Raw genomic sequence first — 25,684 nt, forward strand, 5'->3', positions numbered from 1 at the left:
CAGGCTTCACACCTTTACCTCGCCTGACCTAAATTCTATCATTCTGCTATTTTTAGAAAAGACCTTGAAATACAGCAGCTTGTGAGCCAGCCAGGAGCCCTCAGTGCATTTAACAAGGCTCAACACCCCTGCTAACCTTCTCCTTTGTCAGTGGACTCAGATTAATGCAGTGATTAGGCGGTTTTCCTAAATGAGGTATTGTTTCATTTCAGCAATAGGACAACTACAGTGCATAAACCAATAAAGATTTAAAACCAATTAAGCAGCCTAAAGGCATGGCTATTCCCCTTACGGTTCACTGTGTCTTGATAAACCAGGAAAACCCAAGTTTCAAATCCTCTCTCTCCCTCCACAACACCCCACAGCCAACGACTGTACTTGACCTTCTCTTTTCTAACTATTCTGTCATCTTGAGCTCTTAATTCTGGTGTAGCAGGTGTGTAAATATAGCTGCGACTAAGAAACTGTATAATCCTCGCAGCTCAGGGATGATCATCTCTTAGTTTCCTGCGCTGCTTGCAAGCAGGTATCCAGTCTGGAAGCACTGTCTGGCCTCCCTGCCTACTTTTTCTCCTTAAGATTTTGGGTTTGCCTTTGAATAAAATCAGTGTGCGAGTACTCAGTGGCTGTGCCACTCGCCAGGCCCCGTAGCAAGCACGCAGACTGCAGGCAGCATCACCCAGCCACCACACAGGTGCCTTGGATCACTCACAGCGAGCTCCAAAAAACCAGGACACTGGCATGGAGGAAAGTCCAGTCCTTAATTTACTACCTGGCATTTTTTTTTCCAGCTAGATCTTTGAAACTGTGTTTTTGCTTCTTTACAGGTGGTTTAAGAACACTGACTGATGTTTTAAAGAAGGGCAAGCCGCCAGCTACAGATCAGCCTGTCATTTTGTTCTCAGATAGGCAGGGTGGCTGTGGGAGCCCTTATGACAACCCCAGGCACCCCCCTGCTGCAAAGTCAGGCTGAGCACTTCCCTTCAGTTTAAAAACACATGCAAGAGTTGATCCACACAGCTCTGCAGTCTTGTACTGTTCCTAAAAATAACCACAGCCTGCAGAGCAGCGCAAGAGAGGCAGGCCTTCACATACCTATGTCACTCAGGATTAAAAAAATAAAATAAAATAAAATGCTTTCCTCATCCCCCAGACTAAACAAACAGGAGACAATGCCCATTCACAGCTCCCTACACATCCCTTTCAGCAGCAGCAGTTGTTGTTCTGGCTCAGGGACACAAAGCTGCCAGCGGTCAGGGCCAGGCTGTATACACTGTGACCCCTCAAAAGATGAGTCACCCGTCAGTAAAGTGAAAACACTGATCCAAAAAGCACCGATTCACGCTTAGATTCTTTCTCCCTCCGAAGTAAAGGAAGATGCACCACAGCCCACACAGCTGAATCAAGACTGCATGAGGGTCCATGCCCTATATACAGGGTATGCAGATTGCCTATAGGTCTTCCACACTCTGCCTTATCAAGTCCTTCTTTGTAGCAGTATCTAAATCCTCCTGCAATGCCAACAATGACACTGGCCTCTCAACAAAAAGTTTCAACCAGACACTAATTAACACCCTGCTATTTGTAAACAAAGGATCCAGGATGCAAGTAAGCCCCTCCAAGAAGGCAGAGCTGCCTTCACACAGACCTGCCGGGGTCCAGCAGGGCTCAGCTAGCCCCCACCGGACCAGACTGCTTGCAGCTCCTCCTTGCTCCGCAGCTGAGGAGGCCCACAGAATAAACTCCTGCAGGATCAACGTGCTGCGTAAGGTGGTACAGAAGCACCAAAGTCAGGCTGGGAACACCGGACTGACTGTGGGTACTGCTTTCCACACAAAACATCAAGCATGTCTCAGAAAAACATGAAAATACGAAGAGAGAAAAGTTTCACCGATCACCTGGCTGAAACCCAGTGTTTTTTATTTTAACATGTAAATGCACATTCCGAGCAACACAACTTAAAAGTGATGTCAAGAACCTGAAGGAGTCTCACCATCCTAACAGTACTTTTTGCAAGCTGAAACAGTCATAAGCCAATACACAGCTACACAGCTAGAAAACAAGAGGCCAGATCCCGAAGGCTAGTTAACTTTAAATGATTGGGTGTGCTTAAACAGCTGAGGCAACGCCAGACCAACTTCTGTAAGCTAAGACAACGGTGATAAGGTTACAAGACCTTGTGGTTTGTTCAACAGCGCTGTACCGACTTAAAAGCAATTCCATACCTCCTTAAACTAGCAGCAGTTTAAGATACTTAACTTACCTACTGCCTTGAAGAACGGTGTCATTTGTAGCCCATTTTAGAAAAAAAATATTAAAATTGAAGTTAACTCCAGCATTGTAATAAAATTACACCTGCTTACTCAGCTTCTCTAAAGATTTTCTTACACATACCAGTATTTAGGCCAGAACTGTCAAATCGTTGTGTGGAAGAGAGTGATCCCAGGCTGACAGAACTATGTCAGCAGAAACTCAGTTGGCTAAGATACTAAATGCTCTCCTGCAATCACTTGGAGACTTCGTCATAGTAACACAAAAGAGTTTCAGGTACAGCTACATTTGTATATTTTACTTAGAACAGTTACAGTAATACTCCAACAAAACAGTTCTAGTACAGATAAAGGCTCATCCCCCACTCAGTTTTCTGCCTCCAAGTCAGTATTAAACATAACAATGACATTTTAGAAACCCTACTCTCCACCTTCTCTCACTTATTCCTCCAGAGTGCCTGAGTACCGATCAGTCATGTCTTTGCACTTAAAATCAGTCACTGAAGCTCTTATACATAGAAGAGTTTAGAGAGACTGTCACCAGATAAACACTAGCATGTTTAACAGGCAGAACAAAATCCACTTGACTTTTCAAGCAGAATGACTTTTCAACTAGTCCCAATACAAGCCTAACATACTCAAAACGAAGCAATTATTATTTTGTATTGTACAGGCTGTTTACTAGGTATAAAAAGCCAGCCTGCCATCTCACCTTCCCCAGCCTACTAGTACCTGGTACTAGCACCTAGTAAGAAGGAAAATGTTAGCCAGATTATACTAACTGCACCTCAAATTCATAGGGCTCAGCATCACCAATATAGCTTTTTCTCAAAACTGTTAGTAACCTACACCTCAATGTGCCACACATTACATAAACAAATGAAACTACCAGGTTTTTGAGACATAGGTTTAGATGTTCTTCTTCAAACTTAGCAATTTTCATTTGCAGGCTAAATGAAGCATGTCTTGTCTACGATCAGGTTCTAAAGTTAATTAGAAGCTTCCATATCTCTTGCCACATTCTACTCACTGCCATAAAATCTGAGGAGGAAATTCACGCAAGGCTTAAATACACGTGAATCTCTCAGCTTCAGATACGTGAGCCTGAAGGTACTAAATTAAGTACCACCTCTGAGTACACGTGATAAATGCCCAACATTGCCTATTAAGCATTGCACATAACACAAAATAGGTTCAGCTATATAAAAGATTTTTCAAATTATGCAAGATCCACCACTTCAGAAAAGAGCCACTGCAGTTAATATTTCTTCTGCAAATATACAGACATGCCATTGAGTTAAAAGTTTTTAAGGAGACACCTGCAATTTATAACAGTGATATTTATGAGCCTCAGCACATTTGCAAGACTTTGGTTTTGAACAGAAATAGTTCTACTGTTACTAGAACCAATATGTGCACAGAGGTTGATGAGAACATACCACTGTAGTACAAGTAGTCAGACACCTTCTCTCTACAGACTTTTTTTGAATTGTTTATTGAGGTTTAAGAAGTCATCCACATTTCTATAAATATAGACATTACTTGAGTAAGTGACTTACAATGTCACCAGTGCAGGTACATGTATAACCAACATACAAAAGCTCCACTGGAAGCTACTTCAATTTATTCAAAAAGGACCAAGATGTCATAAAAAAACAGCCGTCACCTTTCAGTTATTGAAGACACTAAAGTGCATTTTTGGTTACCTCCTGGACAAACAGCTGCTGGTTAAAAAGTTTGATTTTTTTTTCTTTAAACATATCTAAGTTACACTGATTGACATTCAGGTTTGTAGCTGTCAACCTCCTGATACACAGCAGCAGGTAAGAAAAAATTATTACTTTGCTGGTTGAGTAAAAGGAGGAAATAGATTTTTTGCCTTTTTTTTTTTTTTTAATCTGGTATTTCCACTAGAAGTTTAAAGAGCATCTAACATTCTGATGAATTTTTACAGCACCACTAAAGTTAGTCTTAAAAATCCAGGCTCCGTTTTAGCCCTTTTAATTGCCAGCCAAGTATCTAGAGTCACTTGAAGCTCTCTACCAGTAAGAAAAACTACCCTCCCTTTTCCATCAAGCACTATCCTGCCCGGTTAACACTGTTTGCACACTCTGTAAACAAGAACAGCTTAAAGCATAATTAAAGCAGAACACAGGCCCATCTTGAAAGTCTTCTTCCCCCACTCCCCCCACCCCACCCCGGTAGTGTCAAATGTTTGAGTGTATAAAGCATTATTACATTCCTAACCACAAAATACTTTAAGAGTCACGATAAAAAAAGCATACGGTGAAAGTGACATAGCAATACCACTTTAATAAAAGGGGGTATTTTTGGGAGATACAAGATGTGCTCTGCTAATTTTAACTCCATCTTTACTTCATTATAATTTTGTTTTATTGCCAGAAAAACCACCAGTAGAGCGAAGAATGCTGCACTGGTTAGAACCACAACAGCCAGAGTTATTCTTTACAGTTCCTTTACTGCAATTAATTTACTTTTTAACTAGATAGTGATAGTAGAAGGACATAATGCTCATCATTCAGAAATAAATTACTAATTTTGAGTAACACTTTTAAACCTGATTAGCACTTTATAATGATGAATGGCTACTTCTAAAAAAAATAAGAACCCTACATACCAAAAACATGCTCTATGTTGGGAAACGACTTTTTCATGCTCCAGCGTGTTGTTTACATTTTTACTTGTCAGAAAGTCATTCTTTTATCAGTTGAAGAATCCACAGCACTTAAATTTCAAGTACTTGAACTGAACATGATTCAATTTCAAAAAGTGCCAAATTTAAAAAAACTACACATGTAGCCAAGCTTTCATAGAAATCCCCAAACAAGGTAAGAAACAGCCTCTTGAAATAATGGGTTACTAGCTTCATACATATTTTTAAAGCTGTATAATGTTCACCTAAACACTCCACTTACGAGCATTATAAGTTTAAAAACACAGAACGCCTTCAATGCAAATTGCTTGCAGAGGGCACCCTCAAACATGAATACAACACTAAGCAGAAAACCCTCAGTTTATTTGGCTATTTAGACATCCATGTCACATATACCCACCCATCCATTTCCTGATAGTATTACATCATCTATTAGGGCTTCTGAAATAATGCAGAGCCATAAAACTCAAAAGAGACTAGTTAAAAAAAAAAAAAAGTTCCGTAACTGCACAGCCTTCCACTCGGCAAGGTCGTGCAACTGATTGTTTAACATAACTAAGCTTAACGGCATCCAAACAAGCAGGCCTGGGTTTGGAAGCTGTCTCACGTCAAATTTTGACCATGTAACTAATCTAAAATAGAAAAGTCAAGATAGAACTCATCTCTTCTTTTTCTGCTGCCTCAACATTTTCCTTCGCTTAATTATCATATCATGTAGTTTCTCCAGTCCCTCCTTGAGTCCATCTCCAATGATTGCACAGGTAGGCTGCAAATGCCAGGGTGTTGAAGAACTCAGCTCACTCATCGCTAACATTTTCTCAATTTCAGAAAGGGAGAGAGAGTTCCTCAAGTCCTGCTTGTTAGCAATGATAAGGACAGGCACTCCTTGATTTTCAGATATCCTAGTAATCTTATGAAGTTCTGTTTTGGCCTCCTCCATTCGCTCGACATCAACAGAGTCCACCACAAACACAATGCCATCGGTGCACCTCGTGTACGACTTCCACAGCGGCCTGAGCTTCTCCTGGCCGCCCACATCCCAGAAGTGGAAGGTGACCGTTTTGGAGTTGCCCAGGGTCACTTTGATTTTTTCCGTATTAAATCCTTTCGTGGGCACGGTGTTGACGAACTCATTGAACTGCAGTCTGTAGAGCACGGTCGTCTTTCCCGCGGAGTCCAGTCCCAGGATGACGATGTGGAAGCTCTGGAAGGAAGGCAGGCTGGAGAGGATCGGCGTCTGGTCCGAGAGTCCATTCCCCATCGCCAGCCGGGGCGGTGACAGCAGGCTGCCACGAGCAGAGGCCGGCTCCCACGGCTACGCTGGCCGCCGCGCTACGCCCGGATCCTGCCGACGACACAAGCGGCGTTACCCGCGGCTGGCCTCCCGTCGCCGGGGCCCCGCGGCCGTAACGCGCCGGCCAGCGCCGCCGCCCCGACTACAGCGGAGGCGGCCGCGAGCCCCGCGCCCGGCCCAGCGGGCTCCGCCGCCCCGTGACGCGGCCGCTACCGGCAGTGCGGCTCGCCGGGCACCTGCGCCCCTCGCCACCGCCCCGCGCCTACCGCTTGGCTCCGCCGGCGAGCGCGTCCCTCAGCGCGAGGAGGCGAAGGCAGCCCGCGTCCCCATGCCCGCGTGCCGCCGCTGCCGCACGCGCTGCCGCCGCTGCCGCGACTCCCCCGCATCTGGCGGCGGGGCACCTCCCAGCCCGCGCCTAGCCCCGCGCGCCCCGCCCCTCGCCCCCCATTGGCTACGCCGAGCGGCGGGGGCGGGGAGGAGGGCGAGCGCCGCCTCGCCTATTGGCCGGCAGCACCGGCCACTCACCGCAGTACTCGAATTTTACCGTCCTCGAGCGTACGCCGGGGCCGAGCGCGGCCGGGGGCGGGGCCGCGGCCTTCGCAGCGGCGGGTTCGCACCGCCCGCAGCCCACGCCCTGCCCGACGGCCCCCTCCGGCCCCCGCGCCGGGACTCGCGGGGCGGAGTCCTCGGGGAAAGCCGCCGCGCCCTCCGCCACAGCGCGCGGGCCTGTGCCTTAACGGGCGGGCGGTACCGGCAGCGCCTCACCCTCTGCGGCGGGCGGGCGGGCGGCAGCGGCGCCTCCGTCCTCAGCGCCCCGCCTCTTCGCCGGAGGCGCGTGCGCCCATTGGACGCGGGTGCTGTCACTGTAGCCCCGCCCCCTAGCGGCCCGGCAGACGGCTTGGCGGCGCCTCACAGCGCACCTGCCGGGCTGCGCTGCCCGGCCTCCTCCCCTGCGCACCCGCGCGGGGGCCGGCAGCAACGCCCCTCTCGCCGGGAGCCTCCCGGTGCGGGGCGGCCGCCGCTCCGCTCGCCCGGCCGTTGCGTCATCCTTCCCTTGCCACCGGCCGCTCCCGCGGGCGGCACGCGCCCTCGCGTCACCTAGCAACGGCTCTCAAAGCGTTAGCCCGCGGGGCGCCTTCCCCCGGCGGCCGCCCTGCCCACGTGACCCGCCCCCGCCCCGCCGCGGGGAGCCGGGCGCGCCGCAGGGCTGTCGGGGCTGCGCTCGGAGCCTCCGCGGGCTGCCCACGGCTCCGGCCCCCGCGGCGAGGCGGCTGGCGGGCCGGGCTGTGGGCCGCGGGGGAGCCCGCCGGGTGCCTTGCTGGCCCCCCTGGGCCCTCTGCGGGCGCGGGCGGGGCGGGAGGGCAAGGGAGGGCCGTGGGCGCGGTTTCCTGGCGTTGGCAGCAAGTAAGAGCAGTCGAAGGCCCCAAGCCCGGCGCGGTGTTCTTGCCGCACTCTTCTTGCCCTTGGCCTGTTCCCGTGAGACAGGAGAAGAGCAGTCCGGAAGGAGCTGGGAATTACGAAGTGTATGAAATCACCCAGTTAGGTGCCCAGTATATAGAGTTGGGAGCAGTGCTCTGGGCTGACTGAACGTACATGGCGCCTGGATTAGTTACAAGGAAAGCTTCTCGCACCACAAGGATGTGTTGAGTGGCCTTTTAATATATCAGCCTGCTTTGAGCAGTGAAGTCTTTCAAAGTCTGAACCAATTACTAGCACCTAATAAGACATTTTTGTGTGTTACTGTTTCCAGAGCATAACGGGGTTTTAGAGGGGCCCTGGCCAAGTACTTCGACTTAGATATTCTTGCTGTCTCTCCATCATTCTGTTCCTTTGCATGACCCTCTTCGCTTACTGTGTTTGCCACTGTAGTTTTCCTACAGCTGTGGTGATGTAGGTGGTTACTTCTGCCTGTGTTGGATGTATACCACCTCAGTGTAAAACAGCAACAGCACACAAAAGGATTGGGCATGCTGGTTTCAGAGCAGAGCATACTGTAAGAGCCTTCATCTATAACCCTTACTTAGATAAAAATGAAATAAATCAATATTTTTGCTAAAAGCATACATTTGACTACTAATTAAAACTATTGTGCTACTGAAGGCTACATTTCCGAGTGTGTTTTCCCTACTTCATACCACAATTGTCCAAGTCTTTGACCAGCTTGCCTCCAGTAAAAGAGAAAAGGTGGCATTTTCAATATTAACTGCATTTTTTCTAGAAGACTTTCAAATTTCTTGATGTGGCTGCTGAAAAGGGATGAATTTGTAAGAATATTCTGGCAATCTTTTTTTTTTTTTCCCCTTTGAAAGCATTGTACTTTATATTTTAAATCATAAAATTATGGTGTATAAAAAGAGAAGTAATTTGATAGTAAAAGGACACTGTATAGCAACAGAAATTCCACAGTGTGCTGTAGGCCAGGTTTCATGTTACTAAAGTGTTACGATATCCATTGTAGTTCTAGCAAAAATAGCAAAATTCTCATTTGCTTACATCTGAGATTAATGTTTCACTGCTTTTATCTTTGTTGGTTATTTACATCCTGATCGTACAGATGACTCTCTTTGAAGGAAGTGGCCTGTTTGTATAGAAAAGTGATTTTACATCTATGGAAAAGTAGGGGAAAGTTACTACAACTAAGGCCAACTAGTAAGGTTTCTGATTTGGTAGTATTTTACCCTACTTTCGGGTAGCATAAAGAACTGCACAGCATACAATGTAATAGAAAAGCACTTACAGTGACAGTAAAAGTGGGCCTTAATTATTTCTTGGATGGTTTTCAGTAATTTAAAATTGGTGGAAACCAGATAGAAATACCTTGTTAAGGAATATTACTAGAGAGAATAGATTTGTTCATGAAACTTGACAAGCTGAACTAAATCGAATTGACCTTTATCTCCACCTACAAAATTATGTATTCCCTATTTTCAATGGAAAAATAAGCCTATTAGATATTACAGTCTTCTAAACTTTAATGTCTGATTGTTACCAAGATCTGTTCACACTTTAACACAGCTTTATAATAAAATATTTTACAATTAATTCCACAAGGAGGGATATGGGCTAGCTCTGACTTTTACTGGAGGTATTTTAATTTTAAACATAAAATGTAGAAAGATTGCCTTTATCTTTTGCTCTGCTGAAAAGCAGTCAGTACGTTGTAACAGATTTTGGTGCCCTTGAATAGGGAGGGATACAGAACTGATGATTTTACTAGAGTGTAGCACACCCAACGCACTAGTCAGAGAAGGACTCTCACTGATGATGTGTTTCTTTGGAAGCAGACTTTTATGACATTTTAAGATTAGAGAGAAATTAACATCTTGAGCAAAAAAGCATTCCTGTGTTTGTAAACATATGCACAAAAATGATTCACACTGTCCAGAAAATGCTTCTGAGAAGTAGATTGTTCTACTTCTGTTTCCTTTCCTACAGTTAATTTATCTCATTCACCTGTTGCAACTTGCTCTAAAGTGAATTATGAACTCTCTGGGGCAGGGACTGTTTTTCATTGTAAGTCTTCTTAGTGTTTAGCACCTTGATCTTAATTAATGCCTGTAGGGATTTCTGTAAATCGGCTATTAAGTAACAATCCAAGTTGATCAACTCCTCCCATGCACTTCATGCTACTTTACAAAGTCAAACTACAGACTGGGCAGGTGTTATGAGGGAGTAATGGTCTCTAAATTAGTGGGAGTGTAAGAAAGCTGACACATTCAACCTCTGATAAGGTTGGTAAGGGTGAAGTAAGGCTTTGATTATCCTCTAGAAGTCTTCAATGAAGGAGGCATACAGCAAGAAATATACTTTCTTTTCAAGTATGTAGCTAAATGGGGGAGAGGGCTGTTATTAGATGACAGGTGAAAATAACTGCAATGAAGAAACGCTGGAAAAAGGCTTCAGCCATGTGCAGACTTCGTGATGTGAAATAGGGAGGTGCCTAATTTCTGTGCTGGGGTCATTTCACATACTGATACTTTTCTCACTTCCTAACATCATTCTGGCTCAGCATTCCTTAGCTCATGAAAACAACTGCAGCTTTAGTTTCTCTGGGCTAAAAAACGTCTCCCCTTTCTTTGATACCAACTTACCAGGGTAAATGGTAATATGTTATTTTCTACATATGTTTCATACATGTAGTCTACATATATTTTCTACAGAGTAAAAGGTAGCCAGGGACAAACCTTTGTGTTTCAGGAAAAAAGAAGCAGCACCTGCATAATGTGCAGCTTCTTCACTATGGTAAAATGGGATTATTTTTTAAATTCCTAAATGGTCCAGGGATACTTTGGGTTCAGGACAGGTTCAGCAGGGCCAGGCCTCCAATGCAGCAGCTATTAACTGCCTCTATGAAACTTAGTCCTTATTAGGGATATGGGCCATGAAACTGGTTGAAACATTGCCAAGAAAGAATCGGCACAGAGCAGAAAGAGAAGGCTCTTGTAAATTTTAACATTATCACGCAGCAGAGACTCACATTACCCTTTAACACACGCGCACGTTTAACACAGGAGCGATCCTGCAGTGCCCAGATTAAAACAAAAATGCGAAGGATCATCCAACATCCACTTGCAAGGCTGCACGTGTACTTCACAAGAAAGTCTTTCAGATGGAAACAGAAATTAATGAAAATTAAAAACTAACAGTTCACGAGAGGTTCACTGTTGCAAGACATTAAATCAGAGCTTTCACTGAGTGATGGTCATTGGAAAGGTAAATTCCATTCAGGCCGATATGACTGTTGTTACACAACCACATCCAGTAACACAGTGTATGAGATGTTCTTTCCAAAGCAAAGGCTTGAATTTCCTTGGGCAGATAAGCACAATAGTCCTTTTGTTTTGATTAAATACCATCATTCTGTAGAACAGGATAATGACATTCATTATCCAGTTCAATAGCTAATCACCTTAGCAGTTATTTTTTAATAATACCATGTGTTGTGAGTAACATGCAAATCAAACAAAAAGTGAAATATAAGACAAATGACCCAAATCCCATATACTACAGACCCAGAGGGATACAGCCAGAACTACACAACAGTAAAGGACAGAAGCAAATATGACCAAATGCAGAAGGACGGAGAGGAACAAACCAACTGCATCGTGGAGCTGAATTAGTTGTAAAACACGCAGGAATGAAGCCATAAGGAGAATGAAATTGCAAGGACAATGCACTGCTAGCTACAGGTAGCTGGCATACAGTGACGGGATCCCAACACCTCTGTCTGCGTGAGAGACATGTTAGCAACCTCACATCACCAATTCCTGTTGCTCTATGCAGAAACCGAGCAGATTTCTCAATGTGTGTGAAAGAGAAAATCAATTGCATTTCAGTGCAATGACATGGTAGACCTAGGCCAGGGTAATTTCTATTAAAGTATGTACTAATAATATTGTTTATTATTATTTCAGTAACCAACTGTAGCTTTGTTCAAACATTGAAGTCACTCCTCTTCAACTATACCCTAGATCAAAGAGTGGAGCTAAGAAAGTATTGCTTTGAGATGACATTATATGGTTGTAAAAGAATATCAAATCCCCACATGAAATACTACAGCAGTTTCACCATGGATTTTGAGAACCCCCTGGAAAATAAGCAGTAACAATGAAATTGCTGACAAATTGCAACACATGAAATTTTGTTCTTAAGACCGTCTCTTAAATTGACATACAAAATGTTTTGCACAAAGAAGCCTTTTATCTTTGCTATGGCTGCTGAATTCTTTTATGCTAACTTACGTGCTGCATGAATTATTTTGCTTTGATTATTAAAAAGTAGTTGGTGGTAGAAAATCTATTTCCTCACAATAAATAACAAAGCTTAGAGCAGTAGGAAACAGAGTCACTGTGTGTTACAATTTAAGTTACCACTCTGATTAGACCAGTTAATTCAACCTATTCTCATTTCATACGTACCTTCACATGAAGTCTAACATTTACATTTTACTGCCTTCATTTTTATAAATAAACATTACACCATGTAGCAGGCTAGCAAACAAGAATTCTTGCTTTTTGATACTGGCCGTCACACTGAGTTGCATCTTCAATGCTGCTTAGGTGTGCTGGCTGAAAAACAGGTGGTATCAGCTCATAAATGTTCGTAGTCATACACTGCAAGTATTGTCTCAGGGTGACTAAAATTATCTCCACCTTCCAAGTTCTGTGAATTTTGGTTGCTTCACCCTCTGCTAGGGTGGCTGTAACAGCAGTGACTCCCAAGTGTGCAGAGCACAGGGAACTGCCTGACCACTTTCTGTACGTGTGGTTGTGCGAGTAGCACACCTTCTTTCTGCGACAGGGCGGAACAGCAGAACAGCTGTCCACAACAGCATCTAGGTATTAAGGACTGGTATTGTAAAACTCTCTACCATACTGATTGTTCATTTAATAGCAGCATGTAATTAATAAAGGTTAAGCATAAATCCCGTCTTCATAGGATACAAAGTTTATAGTCACAAAATCCAAACTGAGACATACAACTAGTTATGGGGCAATTTTAAAGAGTAGAAAAAAGCATCAATGTTGCGGGTACCCCTAGTTTTCAGTCTCCTTACCCCTACTTCACTAAGCAGCTGTTGCTACAAAAAAAAAAACCACAACACAACCCCCCCCCCAAAAAAAAACCCAAGCAAAGATGTTTCTTTAATAAATGGAGAAAATACTTCAGTATGTGAATAATCCTTCAGTATGTGAGTTAAGACTTCTGCACCATGAGAAATTCAAGTGTTCAATGTGTGATGCTATGTATGAGCTTTACAGCCTTGGCTTGAGTATTTTCTTCAATGTTTTTATACTGATCAAAGACATCTGTACTGATATTCACGGCAACTTGGTCCTCAGGCCTCCACCCTGACTTTGCAATACCATTTTTTTTTTTTTTCTAGAACTACTGACTTGAGTCAAACATGCTTTTTTGCTGAGAGTGCTGGACTAATCAACGCTACTGTTCAAAAATCTTGTCAGTTACAGCCAGTTACAGCACTGATTCCAAGAGCTTTATTTTTCCCCCCAGTATTTTTTCCCCCAGAAAAGCCATGGGCACTTCAGAGCTTCTTTATATGCCACAGTTATTCCAAATAGTTTAAAATTCTGTCAAGCTGAGATTTCAGTATCAGCTACCATCTCCTCACAACGCTTCCTTCGAAGAGGGTTGCAGAATTTTTAAATATATCACTTTTCTTTAATACAATGGAAGCAGTTTGCAAGCAGATTAAAAGTACTACAATTTCAAATACAGGAGCAGCACTTGTTTTATTTTGTCCCTGCATTGCTAGATTTAATATGTGGAAGTATTTTCCCCAGTCCAGAATAATAATGGAAATACTAGTAGTACATCAGATACTGCTGTTTGCCTTGCAATATTGCTAGCACAACGTAATGATTAAGGTATAATAAAATTAAAATTTTGCTTTTCTAAAGAACCTTCTAAATACTGTATAAGTATTTAACATCTGTAAGGGCGCTGAGATTTGCTGTAATTATAAAAGATCAGATAAACAAACAGACCTTGAACAACAGAACTAAGGAAGCTTATTTTTTGGATGAGTTTGTATCTTGGTTGACTAGTGGAAAAATGCAAGTTCTGACTGGGACTTCTGACTAAGGTTTGTGGGATGAAACTTTCATTTAAGCCAGTTATTTCATAATCAGCTGTCCACTTGCAACAGTTACTTATTTAAAAGCTATGCTTTGTTCTTCAGGCCCCGCATATATCCAAAAGGAAGTGCAAGGACAAGAGGCGTATGGCATTTAGGTCACAGAGTAGGACTTAGCATACAGTTAATTAAATGCTTAAATGACAAGTACAGTGCACTGAAACCTGCTCTGAGAGAATTTCAAAGACAGTCACGATTTCAAAGACAGAGCGCTGAAGCACTACTAATTTGCAGGGACCAGCCTGTCCCTGTGGCTGGCAGGAGCCGTGAGCACACGCCTGTACGCTGTGCACACAGCTCTTGGATGTGTCCTGACCCTTTTGGCAACAGCTGAGTGGAGATGACCACCCGATACGCAGGGTCCACTGTAAAAATGAGCAGGCTGTGGATCTGCAATAGCTTTGTGTCAATCAAGTTAAGTGCACACCTTGAAGATGAAATTCAGTTGCTCATCTCTCCTAAAAAAGGCATAGCAGCAATAGAAAAAGATTCCACAGAGATTACAGTGTATGGAAATAAAATTTTATGGGAGATAGGCCTGAACTCCCAGGAGGGCTGTGCAAAATCTAAGGTCTCTGCTTCAGTGTATGATGTTGTAGGTAGTACAGCGATAGTGTCACAGCTCCTTGAGCCTGGTGTTCAGAGGCAACAGCTAATGTAAATCCCTGCGGAGACAATGAAATAGAGCACAATTTGTTTGATGTTCTCCAACCACTGTTTTGTGATTTATCCGTGCTCCTAATAATTCAGGCTTGTGAGTGCTCCTTATAACTCCTGGTCACCTACAGAACAAATACGTATGGATTATAGCTACTCTCTGGCTTTCTGAAAGCATCTCTTTCTTAGATGAGTAAAAAGAAAGGCTGGCTCCCTAGATACAGGGGGAGGGTTTATTTGTATTTTTTTAAAGAAAGCAAAAATGTATTATGAATTTTAGTCAGATAACTGAGCTCTAATGTAGTTGTAATTTCCTTAATGAGGTAGTTAATAGATTAACAGTGTTCCTGGGGATAAACAACACAATATATTCTTTAACAGAGAAATTGATTTCATGTTTTGTAAACCACGGAAAACCTAGAAAGTCCACTGAGCATCTGTGCATCCGCTGGCCTCATGCTCCGTAGTGCTTGCTTCACTTCCTACCAGAAGTCATTCCCAGGCACATCGTTGCAGACTGCAGTTGTGATGCATTTGTGAGGCGTTTTCAAAACCTGTGTCACTAGATAGATCTTCTAGTCTGCCCTTTAGTCAAGAGGCATCCGAAGTGTGCAGGGGAAAATGCTTATCTGGCCCAGCAAAATAAAACCTAGATTTGCGCTACGTGGCCCAATCCATTGCTGGCAAAGAAGGACAGACTGTGACTAAGAGCTACAAAGTTTCAGTGCAGCCAAAGGAGTTCTCTCCTCTGGGGTTTCACCAGCTAGCCTCAACTGCTGCCTGAAGGCTTCAGTCTCATGGGCACACCATGAGCATCTGATACTTGTTAAGTATTGGGTATTTATTGGGGTTTCTAAAGCTTCATAAAAAAAAAAAAAAAAAAAAAAAAGAAGAGATAATTATTCTCAGTCACAATACTTCAGAGTTTCAGTGAGAAATCAGTGCCTTTATTATTGTGTTCTATACAAACACAGCCAAAGGAAAACTGACCCTTATCCTAGGGAGCTCAACAAGCTTGTATTATGGTTCTGTGAAAAAAGGAGCGAGAAACAAACCAAAGAAAAGAGGAGGATGAAAGAACAAGGTTTCAGGGAAGACAAACATTGTGTGGGTAGGGAGCAGTAATTTCAACTCATTGCTTAGCTATAGTCTAGAATTTTTAAGTCTTACCAGCTCACCATGTCCTCTTTTTAAGTTAACAGTAAATCCCAATATACTTCAAAATACTTCAATGGATGCAAGACTGGGCCTACTGTTTCCTAAAGTTTAAAAGCTAAGTCAATTGAAAATTGATTTGAAAGGTGATCACGAGTGTGTTAGGCAGAAAGCTTTCTTTCACACTCCCAGGTTTCAGTTCTTGGATGGAAACAACAGTAAACTCACTTTGAAGACCTTATAAAAGCTGTCTCTGCAAAATCATTTTTACTTTCATCTCACAGAAAACATGATTTAAACAAACCACATTATACATTCCAGTTTCATCGTATTGAAAAAGAGTAGAAGTCTTTCAGAGAATATGGCACCTAACAGCTGCTGCCACTAGAGTTGTAAACTCTGCTTATGTAAAAACATGCCAAAATATTAATTTTCAAATACATAGATTTTTAAGCCTTATGTTGACATCACAGCTTCTTGTAAGAGTCTAGGTTTCCCCTGTTCTGGCTCTAATGGCCACACCGTACTACTTAGCAGGCTTTAAACAAAGTAGGGAAGGCACATAAATAAACTTAGGGAGGAACAGATTGTTCAGCTGAGGTTTTAATTACATCACTTCACTCCAGTGAATGGAGACAATACTGCCAGAGCCCGTAGTTCCAAGTTCAGCAAGGGTTAGCTCTGCAGTTTTCATCTCATCTGTGAAGGCCTTCCTCTACACCTCTGCCGGGACCGGACACAGATTAAGGAAGAGTCCAAGCAGGACTCTTAGGAAGCAGAAGCAGCAGTGCAATACTATAAACATAATCTTATTTTTTTCCAATTTACTTATTTCATTCAAGGCCTTTCTACTGCTGGGACATAAAAGCAAAATAAACCAGATAATACCTCTCCATGTAAGGAAAAAATAAGCATGGACATACTGTAAGCAGAAAGGGACTATTTAGGGAGTTCTTCATGCTTTCAAGTCTTTGGATTTTCAGTGGTGAGTAGTATGATAGATGTATAATGCCTGCAGCTCGTGAGTACATGCAACCTCAATTTGAATCATCAAAGGAAGCATCAGAAAGCTTTAAGAAGGGCAAATGGTTGCATCCTTCCTCCTATTTTAGTGATGGAAGGCCTCTGAAACTATAGGTCATTCTGCAAAAGCCTGTTACTAAGCCTTAGAGATCCTACCTGCTGAGTCTGACTTTAGGGCCCAGCCCAATTGTTTAGGGACACCGACATCTGCATGGTCTTTCATCTTCAGCACAACTCCAGACAGAGGTTTTTTCAGGTAAGCACCACTGCACTCCCTTCAAATCACTGATCTTTGAGTTCTTGCTGAGGATTGATTGAAGGCCCAGCAGTCTAGCACATAAAGCATATACATCTTTCAGTGTTTTTCAGACCTGTGATAATTCAGAGTTGAGGTAAAACGATAGCTATTAGCAGTCACCATGGAGTCCCTAACCCCAAGCTTTCACTGTTACAGAACTATGAAATTCTTCCTTTTATGTGAAACCAATAGCAGCAGCCAGCAGACATTTCAAGAGGGGAAGTACGATTGATGTGCAAAACCAAAGCCTCAAAATGTACAAGATATTTGGCAGTTTTCTTCATCCTTCCGTCTGTAGCCAGCAGGCACTTTTTGGTCCTCTCAGTTCGTATACTTTGCCGTGGACAGGATCCCTCACACTTAGCCTCTGGATTAAAGCCACATCAGTGGATGTCTGCTACCCAGCGTAACTCAGTAATGAAAGAAGAAAGATCCAATAAATTATCAACAGCCACAATCCTTGAGTCACCCAGAAAATACCACTTGTCAGAAACAAAATGAGCTGGACTGTGGAGAGGTGTTGTGTCGTTAACAGCAGCAGAAAAAAATAAGGACATGGGAGATCAGACAAATTGACATACCTTTTAAAAGCAAATGTTCTCACTCTCCAGGTCAACCTAAAGAGGCACCTGAGGATTTTGCTATTCCTTCTTAAACACAGCAGAGCCTTGTCTTCCTCTCACACTTAATAATACTCAGAGCAGCTGCCCCTCATCTGGAGAGGAATTCGTACGGACCTGATGCAGAGGCACCTACAGTTACCACTTACAGAGTGCTCTGACAAAGCCACCCTGAACTGTACTGCTGCAGGGGTGCTATTATTGCTCATACTGTGTTATATCATAAAAGCTTTACTTCACAGCTGAGCTGGCTCCTGCCCTTGCTCTGCTGCCCCAGTGCCACCGCTGGTGGAGCTGCACCCATGTTTCTGCAAGTCTCCAAGGCATCGCACTTGTCTCATTGTCTAATCTTGCTCTGAGCAAGTCTGTGCAGCTTGGCACGAACAACCCTGGCAGCTGCCTGGATTATGAGCAGTACCTGCAAGATGACAGTGTTGAGAAGTGACTTCACTAGGTCAAGCACTGTACAAACACACAGTAAAAGACAGCGCAGCTTAAATAAACAGGGAAAGGATGAAAGAAATCCTCATTTAATAGGTGGGGAATAGAAGCACCAAAATTCAGCGATTTACTTCAGGTTATGCAAGGATGCACAGACCACAGGGAATGCAGGTTACCAGGATCCTTGTTTGCCGCTTTAAATACAGGACAAACTTCCATCACCTTTCCTCACGCCATCTTAAAAAAGATCACTTTGAGCTTTGGGAATTCACACACAGAATATTTAGTTAGTGGATGCTGGAGTGCATCTGCAAATGCCAGGATGGGTCAGAGTCCGGCAGGAGGTGTGTGAGATATCTACTGTTGACTGGGACTATCTAGCAAGAAAGTAGGGAATTGTTAGTGGGCTACTTGCCTGTTGTCCTTGCTGGTAAGACATTTACTGCCACTCCAGTCTCTTCCTCCTGCTACAACTAACTTCTTGGCCAAGTACAGGAGGAGAGCAGCTGGTTAGCGGTGGGAAGGACACCAATCTTTGGCACCAACAAAGACACCTACAGCCCCACTCAGCTGGTTAAATGGGGAGTCAGCTGTGCTACCATGCCTATTACAGGAAACCCGTGACCTTTCTGAGACCTCTGTAAACGTCTGATTTGTCTTTGGTTCCTCCTAGCAATGGTCTCTTTTCATTAGGATTGTTGCTGTAGCTGGTTCTTCTGTAGGAAGGGCATCAGACAACACAAAGCACAGTGAATTGTGAGGTAGATGATGTTAAAATCACCTGATTACATTCAGCCTTGATGTTAATATTGCCATTGCTGTGAAACTGCTCATCACCTCTGTGAAATCTGTTAAAGGGCAGCAGGGAGAGCTGTGCTCTTCCAGAACTTCTGGTCAAGAGGCTTTGTTAGAATAATAAAAGCATTATTGCTGCTAAAGCAAACGTGCCTGTCTCTGGGCCCTGCGGTGGGACACTGGCCAGATTGTCCCAGCCTCACTGCTTGGTTTCCTGGTACATTCCTGAAGTAACATTGCATGTACCTTCATTGGCCCTACTTGACCCAGGTAATTTTCTGAGCAAATGATCTGTAATCTACAGAACAATAAAAATCAATGTTTTCACTTGATGCTTTCATTTAATGTGTGCAGAGGCCCACATTTCACTGCTGATTGATAAAAGGTACCATCTTGTGGATCTCAGTCCACTGATAGCATCCTTTTGAGGAGAGAGCACTTACAAGGTGGAAGTGTGGATGCATTTAGGAAGAAGCTTGGCACAGGCTGATTCCCTTTCTATCTGCTCCCGTGGAATAACTTGGATGGCTGTTATTTAGAAGAAAAATAAAAAAAATCAGCTTACGTGTTCTGTTCTGTAGGGACAGATATTATTTTTTTTTCCTGTAATGCAAATATGCTTTAATGTCAAGAGGAGAATGACATGCCGGAGGAGAAGGGCCAGAACACTCATGGGCTAATTTTATGGCATGATGGGCCTCCCAGTTCCTACTGGTCTGCCCTTCTCCCTCTTGCACCTTGGAAGCTTTAACTGAAGTGAGTGTAGTTTATAGATTTTTAGCAGAAGGTAATGTGTTAATATTAGAGGATGTCAATAAAGAGGATGTCAAATAATTTTAGGCCACTCTAGAGAGGATGTAATGAGACATTAAGGACATGTAATGGATTAAGGATCTGTTTGTGTTTTCAGTTAAATCAGAAGTTCCTTCGATTTTAGCACCAGAAGTCCTAGCCATAAGAAGGGGAAAATGTACTATGTATTTATCTAAAGACAAAAGTATTGTCTTAAAAAAACCCAAAACCCCAAGGATTTGGGGAGTCAGGAAATTAAAGTATTAGCTAACTCTGTTTTTGATTTTATGAGATAGTACTTTTTTGTCTTATATACTTACATTTGGCTCATTTAAGCCATAAAGGCACTTCAGTGGGATGCTGAGGAAGCAGTCACATTTAAAACAAAGTTTGAAGGTTTTTTCCAAGCTTTCCTATAGAGAAATGGACTCTGAAGAGCAGCTTCAGTCCATGGAAAATAAGAGGCTTGTTTTGGCTTTTTTTTTTTTTTAGCCTTTTTTTATCCAATAAAAATCAAAACTACAAGAAGATCACAAAGTTCATGACAAGAAGTGTTCCTGTAGCCTATAGAGATGTCTGACAGCACCTCCTGCCATAGCCCAGTGAGAAAAATATTTTCTGTATGATTCCTTAGTTCTCCTGGGAGGGATAATACCACAATCCCACCATCTTCATCATTTTCTTCTTTTTGCAGGTGAAGCCCTTGTGAGTCTGAACTGGGAAGAGATCAAACTGTTCAATTGAATTGAGCTACATGTAACACAATCATTTACAGCAGATCTGATGCTATATAGCACTATGGGCTGTGGTCAAAATTGATTTTTAGAGCAGTGATTCCAGAGGCTGGCTCCTCTCCTGTGTACAATCTCCAGTTATATTCTAAGAGTATGCTATTTTATGTAAATTACCAGTATTATATAGTATCATGATGTCCTGTTGGCTCTAAGGGTTCTTAACATTTTTCTTCTGCAATGAAATTCTATATAACAAAGATGAAAAATGATGCTGTATTTACAACCAATAGAACATAGGAATGCTTGCTGCTTGGTAGCGTAATGAAACTGCTAACTCAGCTCTACTTTTGGCATTACAAATAGCATGAACATACTATCACTGTGTGATAACAATGCACGATACAGCTTATTCTTGACTGTACAGTATAAATCTGCACAGCTTTTCCTGTTTATTCTGAAAACAAGGCAGATGCTATGTCTTGTCTTTTTTTTTGTTTGCTGTGTGTATTCATAAAGTTATGTGCTTAAATATTTTCTTGAAAACAGCTTAATCTTCAATATTTCCAAGCGCTCATAGTCCATCCTGCCTGTGCTCCCTCCCTCTGCTTCTTCACAGAAAGAAATACATCTTTGTGTGTACTGCACATATATGTATGAAAGATAAACTTCCTCACTAGCAAGTAAACCCAAGAGCAATGTTGCTAGCAGCTGTTGTGCTTAAAGCCCCGTTGGGAACACTGTTCCGTTATGAGCTCTCAGTGCTCTTCTCAACATCAGTAATCAGTGTGCCAAGACAATGTATTGTAAACCCAAATGCCCAGCCAGGAGACCACAAAAGCTCCTCTGTCTCGTGCAAGGGAACTGAAAAGAGGCTTTCACAGTGCTGCAGAATATGCTGGCAGACTACGCCAGTTCACAGCCCTCAGTGTTCCCGAAGATGTTTATGTACAAGGAGGGCAAATCTTGTCTAATCCTTGGTTAAGAAGCTACTATAACTGTTATTTTTAAAAAATGAGAAGAAACGTATGTATGTGTCAAACACAATCATTAGATAATTACAGACTGCTCAGTGGCTGTGTGAAGTGCAGTATCTGAGGAACTGAAAAGGTCTTTGTCCTCCTTCCAGCAGGAGAAGAACATCTCCTTATCTACACTCACAAATAAAAAGCAAGACCTATCCTTTCAAAAGAAACATACACCTGTTTTCTCCTATTTTATAAAATAGTAATTTCTATAGTCAATAATTTTTGCAAGCAGAAAGTTACAAAGCCAAGAGTTTGATAACAGCAATGGTAGCTTTTCTTAAAGATGAGATCACAAGCTTGTAAGCACCCAGTTCTTTGATTTTCACTCAGGTTTGTAACTTTGAAGTTCTCGGAAAAGTTAACCCTCTGTTGGGTAAAATGGCACCGAAGTAAAAACAAATAACTTCTCATTGCATTGTCCATCTAAAAAGAAAAGTAACTACTGGTGTTTTTAGGAAGTTTTGCTAGACATCAGTGGAAGCACAAAGTAACAATATCAGAGAAAGGAAGATCAGCTCAGCATATAAAATACTGGGTTTTGTAATTTTATTGTAAGTGAAATTACATTCAGGTACAGCCCAGTTGTATTAGCAGAGATCTAAACAAACGTTTAAAGCTAACAAATTCCTATAATTAACCTCTTAACTTCACAATTCTTTTGTCACTGATATTGATTATGAGCTCCGACTAAATTTACTCTTTTGCATTACCCAGATTCAAAATCATAATGTTAAAAAAAATATAAAAATGACTAAAATTTCACTTTCCAACCTGACTTATAAGAATAATAAAACTGTTGAAATGCCTTCATTAAAAAGCCACATTGACATGATTTACAGCTACACAAATTGTTTAGAACAAGCATTAAAGCATTATAGGATAAGTGATCAAAGCAGTGTTAAAGATTTGAAGCAGCATTTTTCCCGCTGCCCTTCCATAGACTTTTCTGGCTAAATTGCAAATAAAAAACTTTGAAAATGTACTCTTAAATTCACCAGAATAAAAACCAAAACCCAAATAAATGTGCCTGAGAGAGAAGAGGCCATATTCTATTGTGCATACTCACACTCCAAATTCCCAGGATGTGGAATGCTAGGGTTTCCCTGCACTTGATATACTTGATATTTAACTAAGATCTCCATAAAAAATGAGTAGAGAAACATCCTGCACCTGACAAGGCAAGCAGTACTGCTGAGTAAGGCATCTGAGACAACGTACGGCTTAAGTGCAATCTGGTTAAGGCAGAGTACGTATTTTTGAAGCTGTTACTTCTTCTGCTTCCACTTAAAAGCAGTAGTAAACTGGAATGAGTTTAAGAGCTTTGGTTAAAAAGACCTGGTGGAGCTGGAGGTGGTTCACAGAGATAAAGCTTAAGAAATTCATTACAATGAGCTAGACAGTCCCTTAAAAAAACCTTTGTCAACTTCATATTCTTATAGCCACTTAGTCCAAAGCTCCAAACGTGTATACTAACAAGACAAACACACACGCTAAGCACCGCTTTTTCAAATACCCATCCCTTATTTGCCACCTGCAAGACACAGCTCCCACTCTGGATCAGGCATCATCTGAAGTTTTACATGAGCACGGCAGTATTTCAGCCTAGTAAGTAAATCAGGTCCAGTTCTACCCTTGCAAAAGATGTAGAATGAGTTCTTTGTCAGGCCAAACTCTGCACAATACTATACTGACCTTAATCTAAAGGAATTTCTGTGGCATTAGTTTCAATTTTTAAGTGAAGGCACAATTTGGCTCATTTTAGCACTTTAAAATAAACTGATCCACAGCTTCTGTTTGAAGAATCAATGGATTAAACCAAGTGTTGGTAGCACTTCCCATATTTACTAGAAGAAAAGCCCCACTTACCTCGTTTGACCAGTTTACAGTTACCATTTATCCCTTCCAGTACTAAGAATTTTCTGCATTATTCACAGAAGTATATCAAAGCTGGGAAAAGTGTAATGACAGATGCATCGTATTGTTGCATAAGCTTATGCTTAAAAATACTAGAAAGTAGCTGGGCTCTGATCATTCTTTGGCTTGAAGCTGGAGCTTCCTTGGATAGATCAGCTCTTCCATCTGTTGGAGTCCCAAGCCAGGAACCAGCCTGTGAATGTTGGGGGTTCGTGACCCTGCTTCACGATTACAATGGGGGTCCCTTTATCCCTGCCAGAAGGATCTGTTTCAATATAGCATTTGGCTAAAACCAGAGAGGAAATAAAACATGTAATATATTAGTTCATTCCTTTGGCATAAAAAATGCATTAAAAGCCCTAGCGAAAGAACCCAGGGCTACTATAATATAGTATTCAATTAAAATATTTCAAAGGCAATGAAATGATCAGGTAATTGCTGATTTCTCCCAGCTGCCAGTGAAGGAGTTTTCCAGGAAGTTAAAACGGAGGGACTGTGCTCTGATCAGTTTGCTGCCATACAAGGGGGTTTTGGCTCTTGAACACAAAAAAGAATTTGCTGGTGCTGCGCAGATGCACAAGCTTCATTTCTGTTTGCAGTATAGGTTCCCTTGACATCGCAACATGACGTTCAGTACATGTTGGAAACACAGCTAGGTAACCCTAGCTGCTCCGGGGAAATATCTGCAACCAGTTTTAGCACAAACTTTGTCAGAACAGCTCAGCTATGTGAAACCACACCAAAGATGACGTGATTTTTCAAGGAGGTGCGCTCCATGGGAGTTATCTTGATTTGTTCTACCACTGGAATTTCCTCCTCCAAATTTAACTTGGCAAAGGGTGACAGTGTAAGGACTTGAGGATTTGTTGGCTTTCCTTTGACTGTATACATTAGTGTAGGGTGCAGCTCAGCAAGTATCTCCTTTTAAATTCCTTATCCTTTCAGTGCAGTTTCTTTTCATAGAGCTCTCCTATATATTCTTTAAAAAGCCCTGCAGCCTAGTAATGCTATCTTGATAAATGTTACCATTCATAAACTTACAAATAAGGAAGATACAATGAATTTAAAAGCACATTTAAAGGAGCAAATAATCTTCTCCAGGACTAAATCCTAATAAGCTCAAGTAACCCTTTCAAACACTGTAAACATAACTAGATTTTTCCCCTACAAGATATTTTTAATTTAAGTAATATTGATGCTGCTTCACTCAGAATTCTGCCATATTGATTTGATTTACCAGATTTAATGGATTCCTGTCGTTCAGTTTCATTAGCATCCTTCCCAATCCAAACAAAAACCTGCAGAGGAAAGACACAGCTCCCATGTTGTTATAAGGATATTGTATACAGCAGGTAAAACACAAAATAGCTGATTCCACTAGGAGAAAAAATACACACTATGAAAGACTGCAGAGATACACAGCTCTCACAAACCACAACTGTGGGGTTTTTTTCCCCTTGCAAGAAACTGAAATCTCACTGCTGTCTTAACACTGGAAGGCCAGGCCTTTATGCACTCTGATGAAAGGAACCCTTAATTACCTTTCCCACGGATCTTTTACAATTTACAAGGAAATTGCTCTTTAAGTGCATGTAGAAACACTGAACAAGAGCTATCTCTGTTTTGAGCTCCATGTGCACATCAACGCTTGTGCCCTGTGATCAGGGCTACCCAGGGTAACTGCTAGATAAATACCCCACTCAATAACCCAACAACCAGAGCCCTGATCTGCAGTCCCCACGTTTTGTTTGTTTTCCTGTCAGGGATCCTTTTGGAAACCAGCTACATGTCCTGGACTTCTTTCCTTCTTACCTGAGTCAGTATATCCAAACTAATCCAGCTTTTCCACCCACCTTCCCCCATCACTACTTCCCACGTGGACCTTGGATGTTCCTTCTCATTTCCAAAAACCTCAGCCATTTTTGCCCTAAGGGTTAGGCTGAAGAAGATGAATAAAGCGTGGGATCTGTGGCCTCCTCCCACTTTCTCTCCAAGGGGAGAGGAAGGGTAGAGAGAATATACTGTGAGAAACGGATGTGCCCTCCGCACCCACAGTAAGTTTGCCTGTCATCCAAAAAGCTCTCAATGTTTTCATTTTTAGGTGAACCTAGGAAAACCACTGAGATTGTTTCTGTCACCCTCCACCCAGTTCTTCTGAAGAAATCTGTGTACGGGTCCAGTGTTTGTCCCTTTCTCTAGTAAGACTTTTTACAGCTGCTGCTGCTACATAGATTTTGTTGATTCTGAGTATCTTTTACACAATAACTTCCTTTTTTAAAATTAATAAATTTTAGTGATATAGTCAAGACTGTTACTGAGAGCTTTTCATAACACT

General features: G+C 42.4%; 2 protein-coding genes across 3 annotated transcripts in view; both read right to left on the reverse strand.

The window, feature by feature from the left end:
* Window positions 1-4,563: 4,563 nt before the first annotated feature.
* On the reverse strand, window positions 4,564-6,645 carry ARL4A (ADP ribosylation factor like GTPase 4A). The gene is made up of 2 exons (XM_055806011.1): window positions 6,505-6,645; window positions 4,564-6,289 (listed from the first exon to the last, which is right to left on the reverse strand). The coding sequence occupies exon 2, from the start codon at window positions 6,203-6,205 to the stop codon at window positions 5,603-5,605; it is 603 nt and encodes a 200-aa protein (XP_055661986.1). The 5' UTR covers window positions 6,206-6,289; window positions 6,505-6,645; the 3' UTR covers window positions 4,564-5,602.
* Window positions 6,646-21,959: 15,314 nt separating this feature from the next.
* The window catches only part of SCIN (scinderin), a 50,820-nt gene continuing 47,095 nt past the window's right edge, over window positions 21,960-25,684 (reverse strand). For both annotated transcript variants that reach the window (XM_055806630.1, XM_027795512.2), the window contains exons 15-16: window positions 24,587-24,647; window positions 21,960-23,635 (exon numbers count right to left, since the gene is read on the reverse strand). In XM_055806630.1, the coding sequence (XP_055662605.1) occupies window positions 23,502-23,635; window positions 24,587-24,647 (195 nt within the window). In that variant the 3' untranslated portion in view covers window positions 21,960-23,501. The remainder of the gene's footprint in view (window positions 23,636-24,586; window positions 24,648-25,684) is intronic.

Source organism: Falco peregrinus, chromosome 5 (assembly GCF_023634155.1).
Source record: "Falco peregrinus isolate bFalPer1 chromosome 5, bFalPer1.pri, whole genome shotgun sequence".
Classification (NCBI taxonomy): Eukaryota; Metazoa; Chordata; class Aves; order Falconiformes; family Falconidae; genus Falco; species Falco peregrinus.

What these genes read in the sequence shown, in the direction of transcription:
- ARL4A (XM_055806011.1), bottom strand. Translation starts at nt 6,205, where the DNA reads ATGGGGAATGGACTCTCGGACCAGACGCCGATCCTCTCCAGCCTGCCT.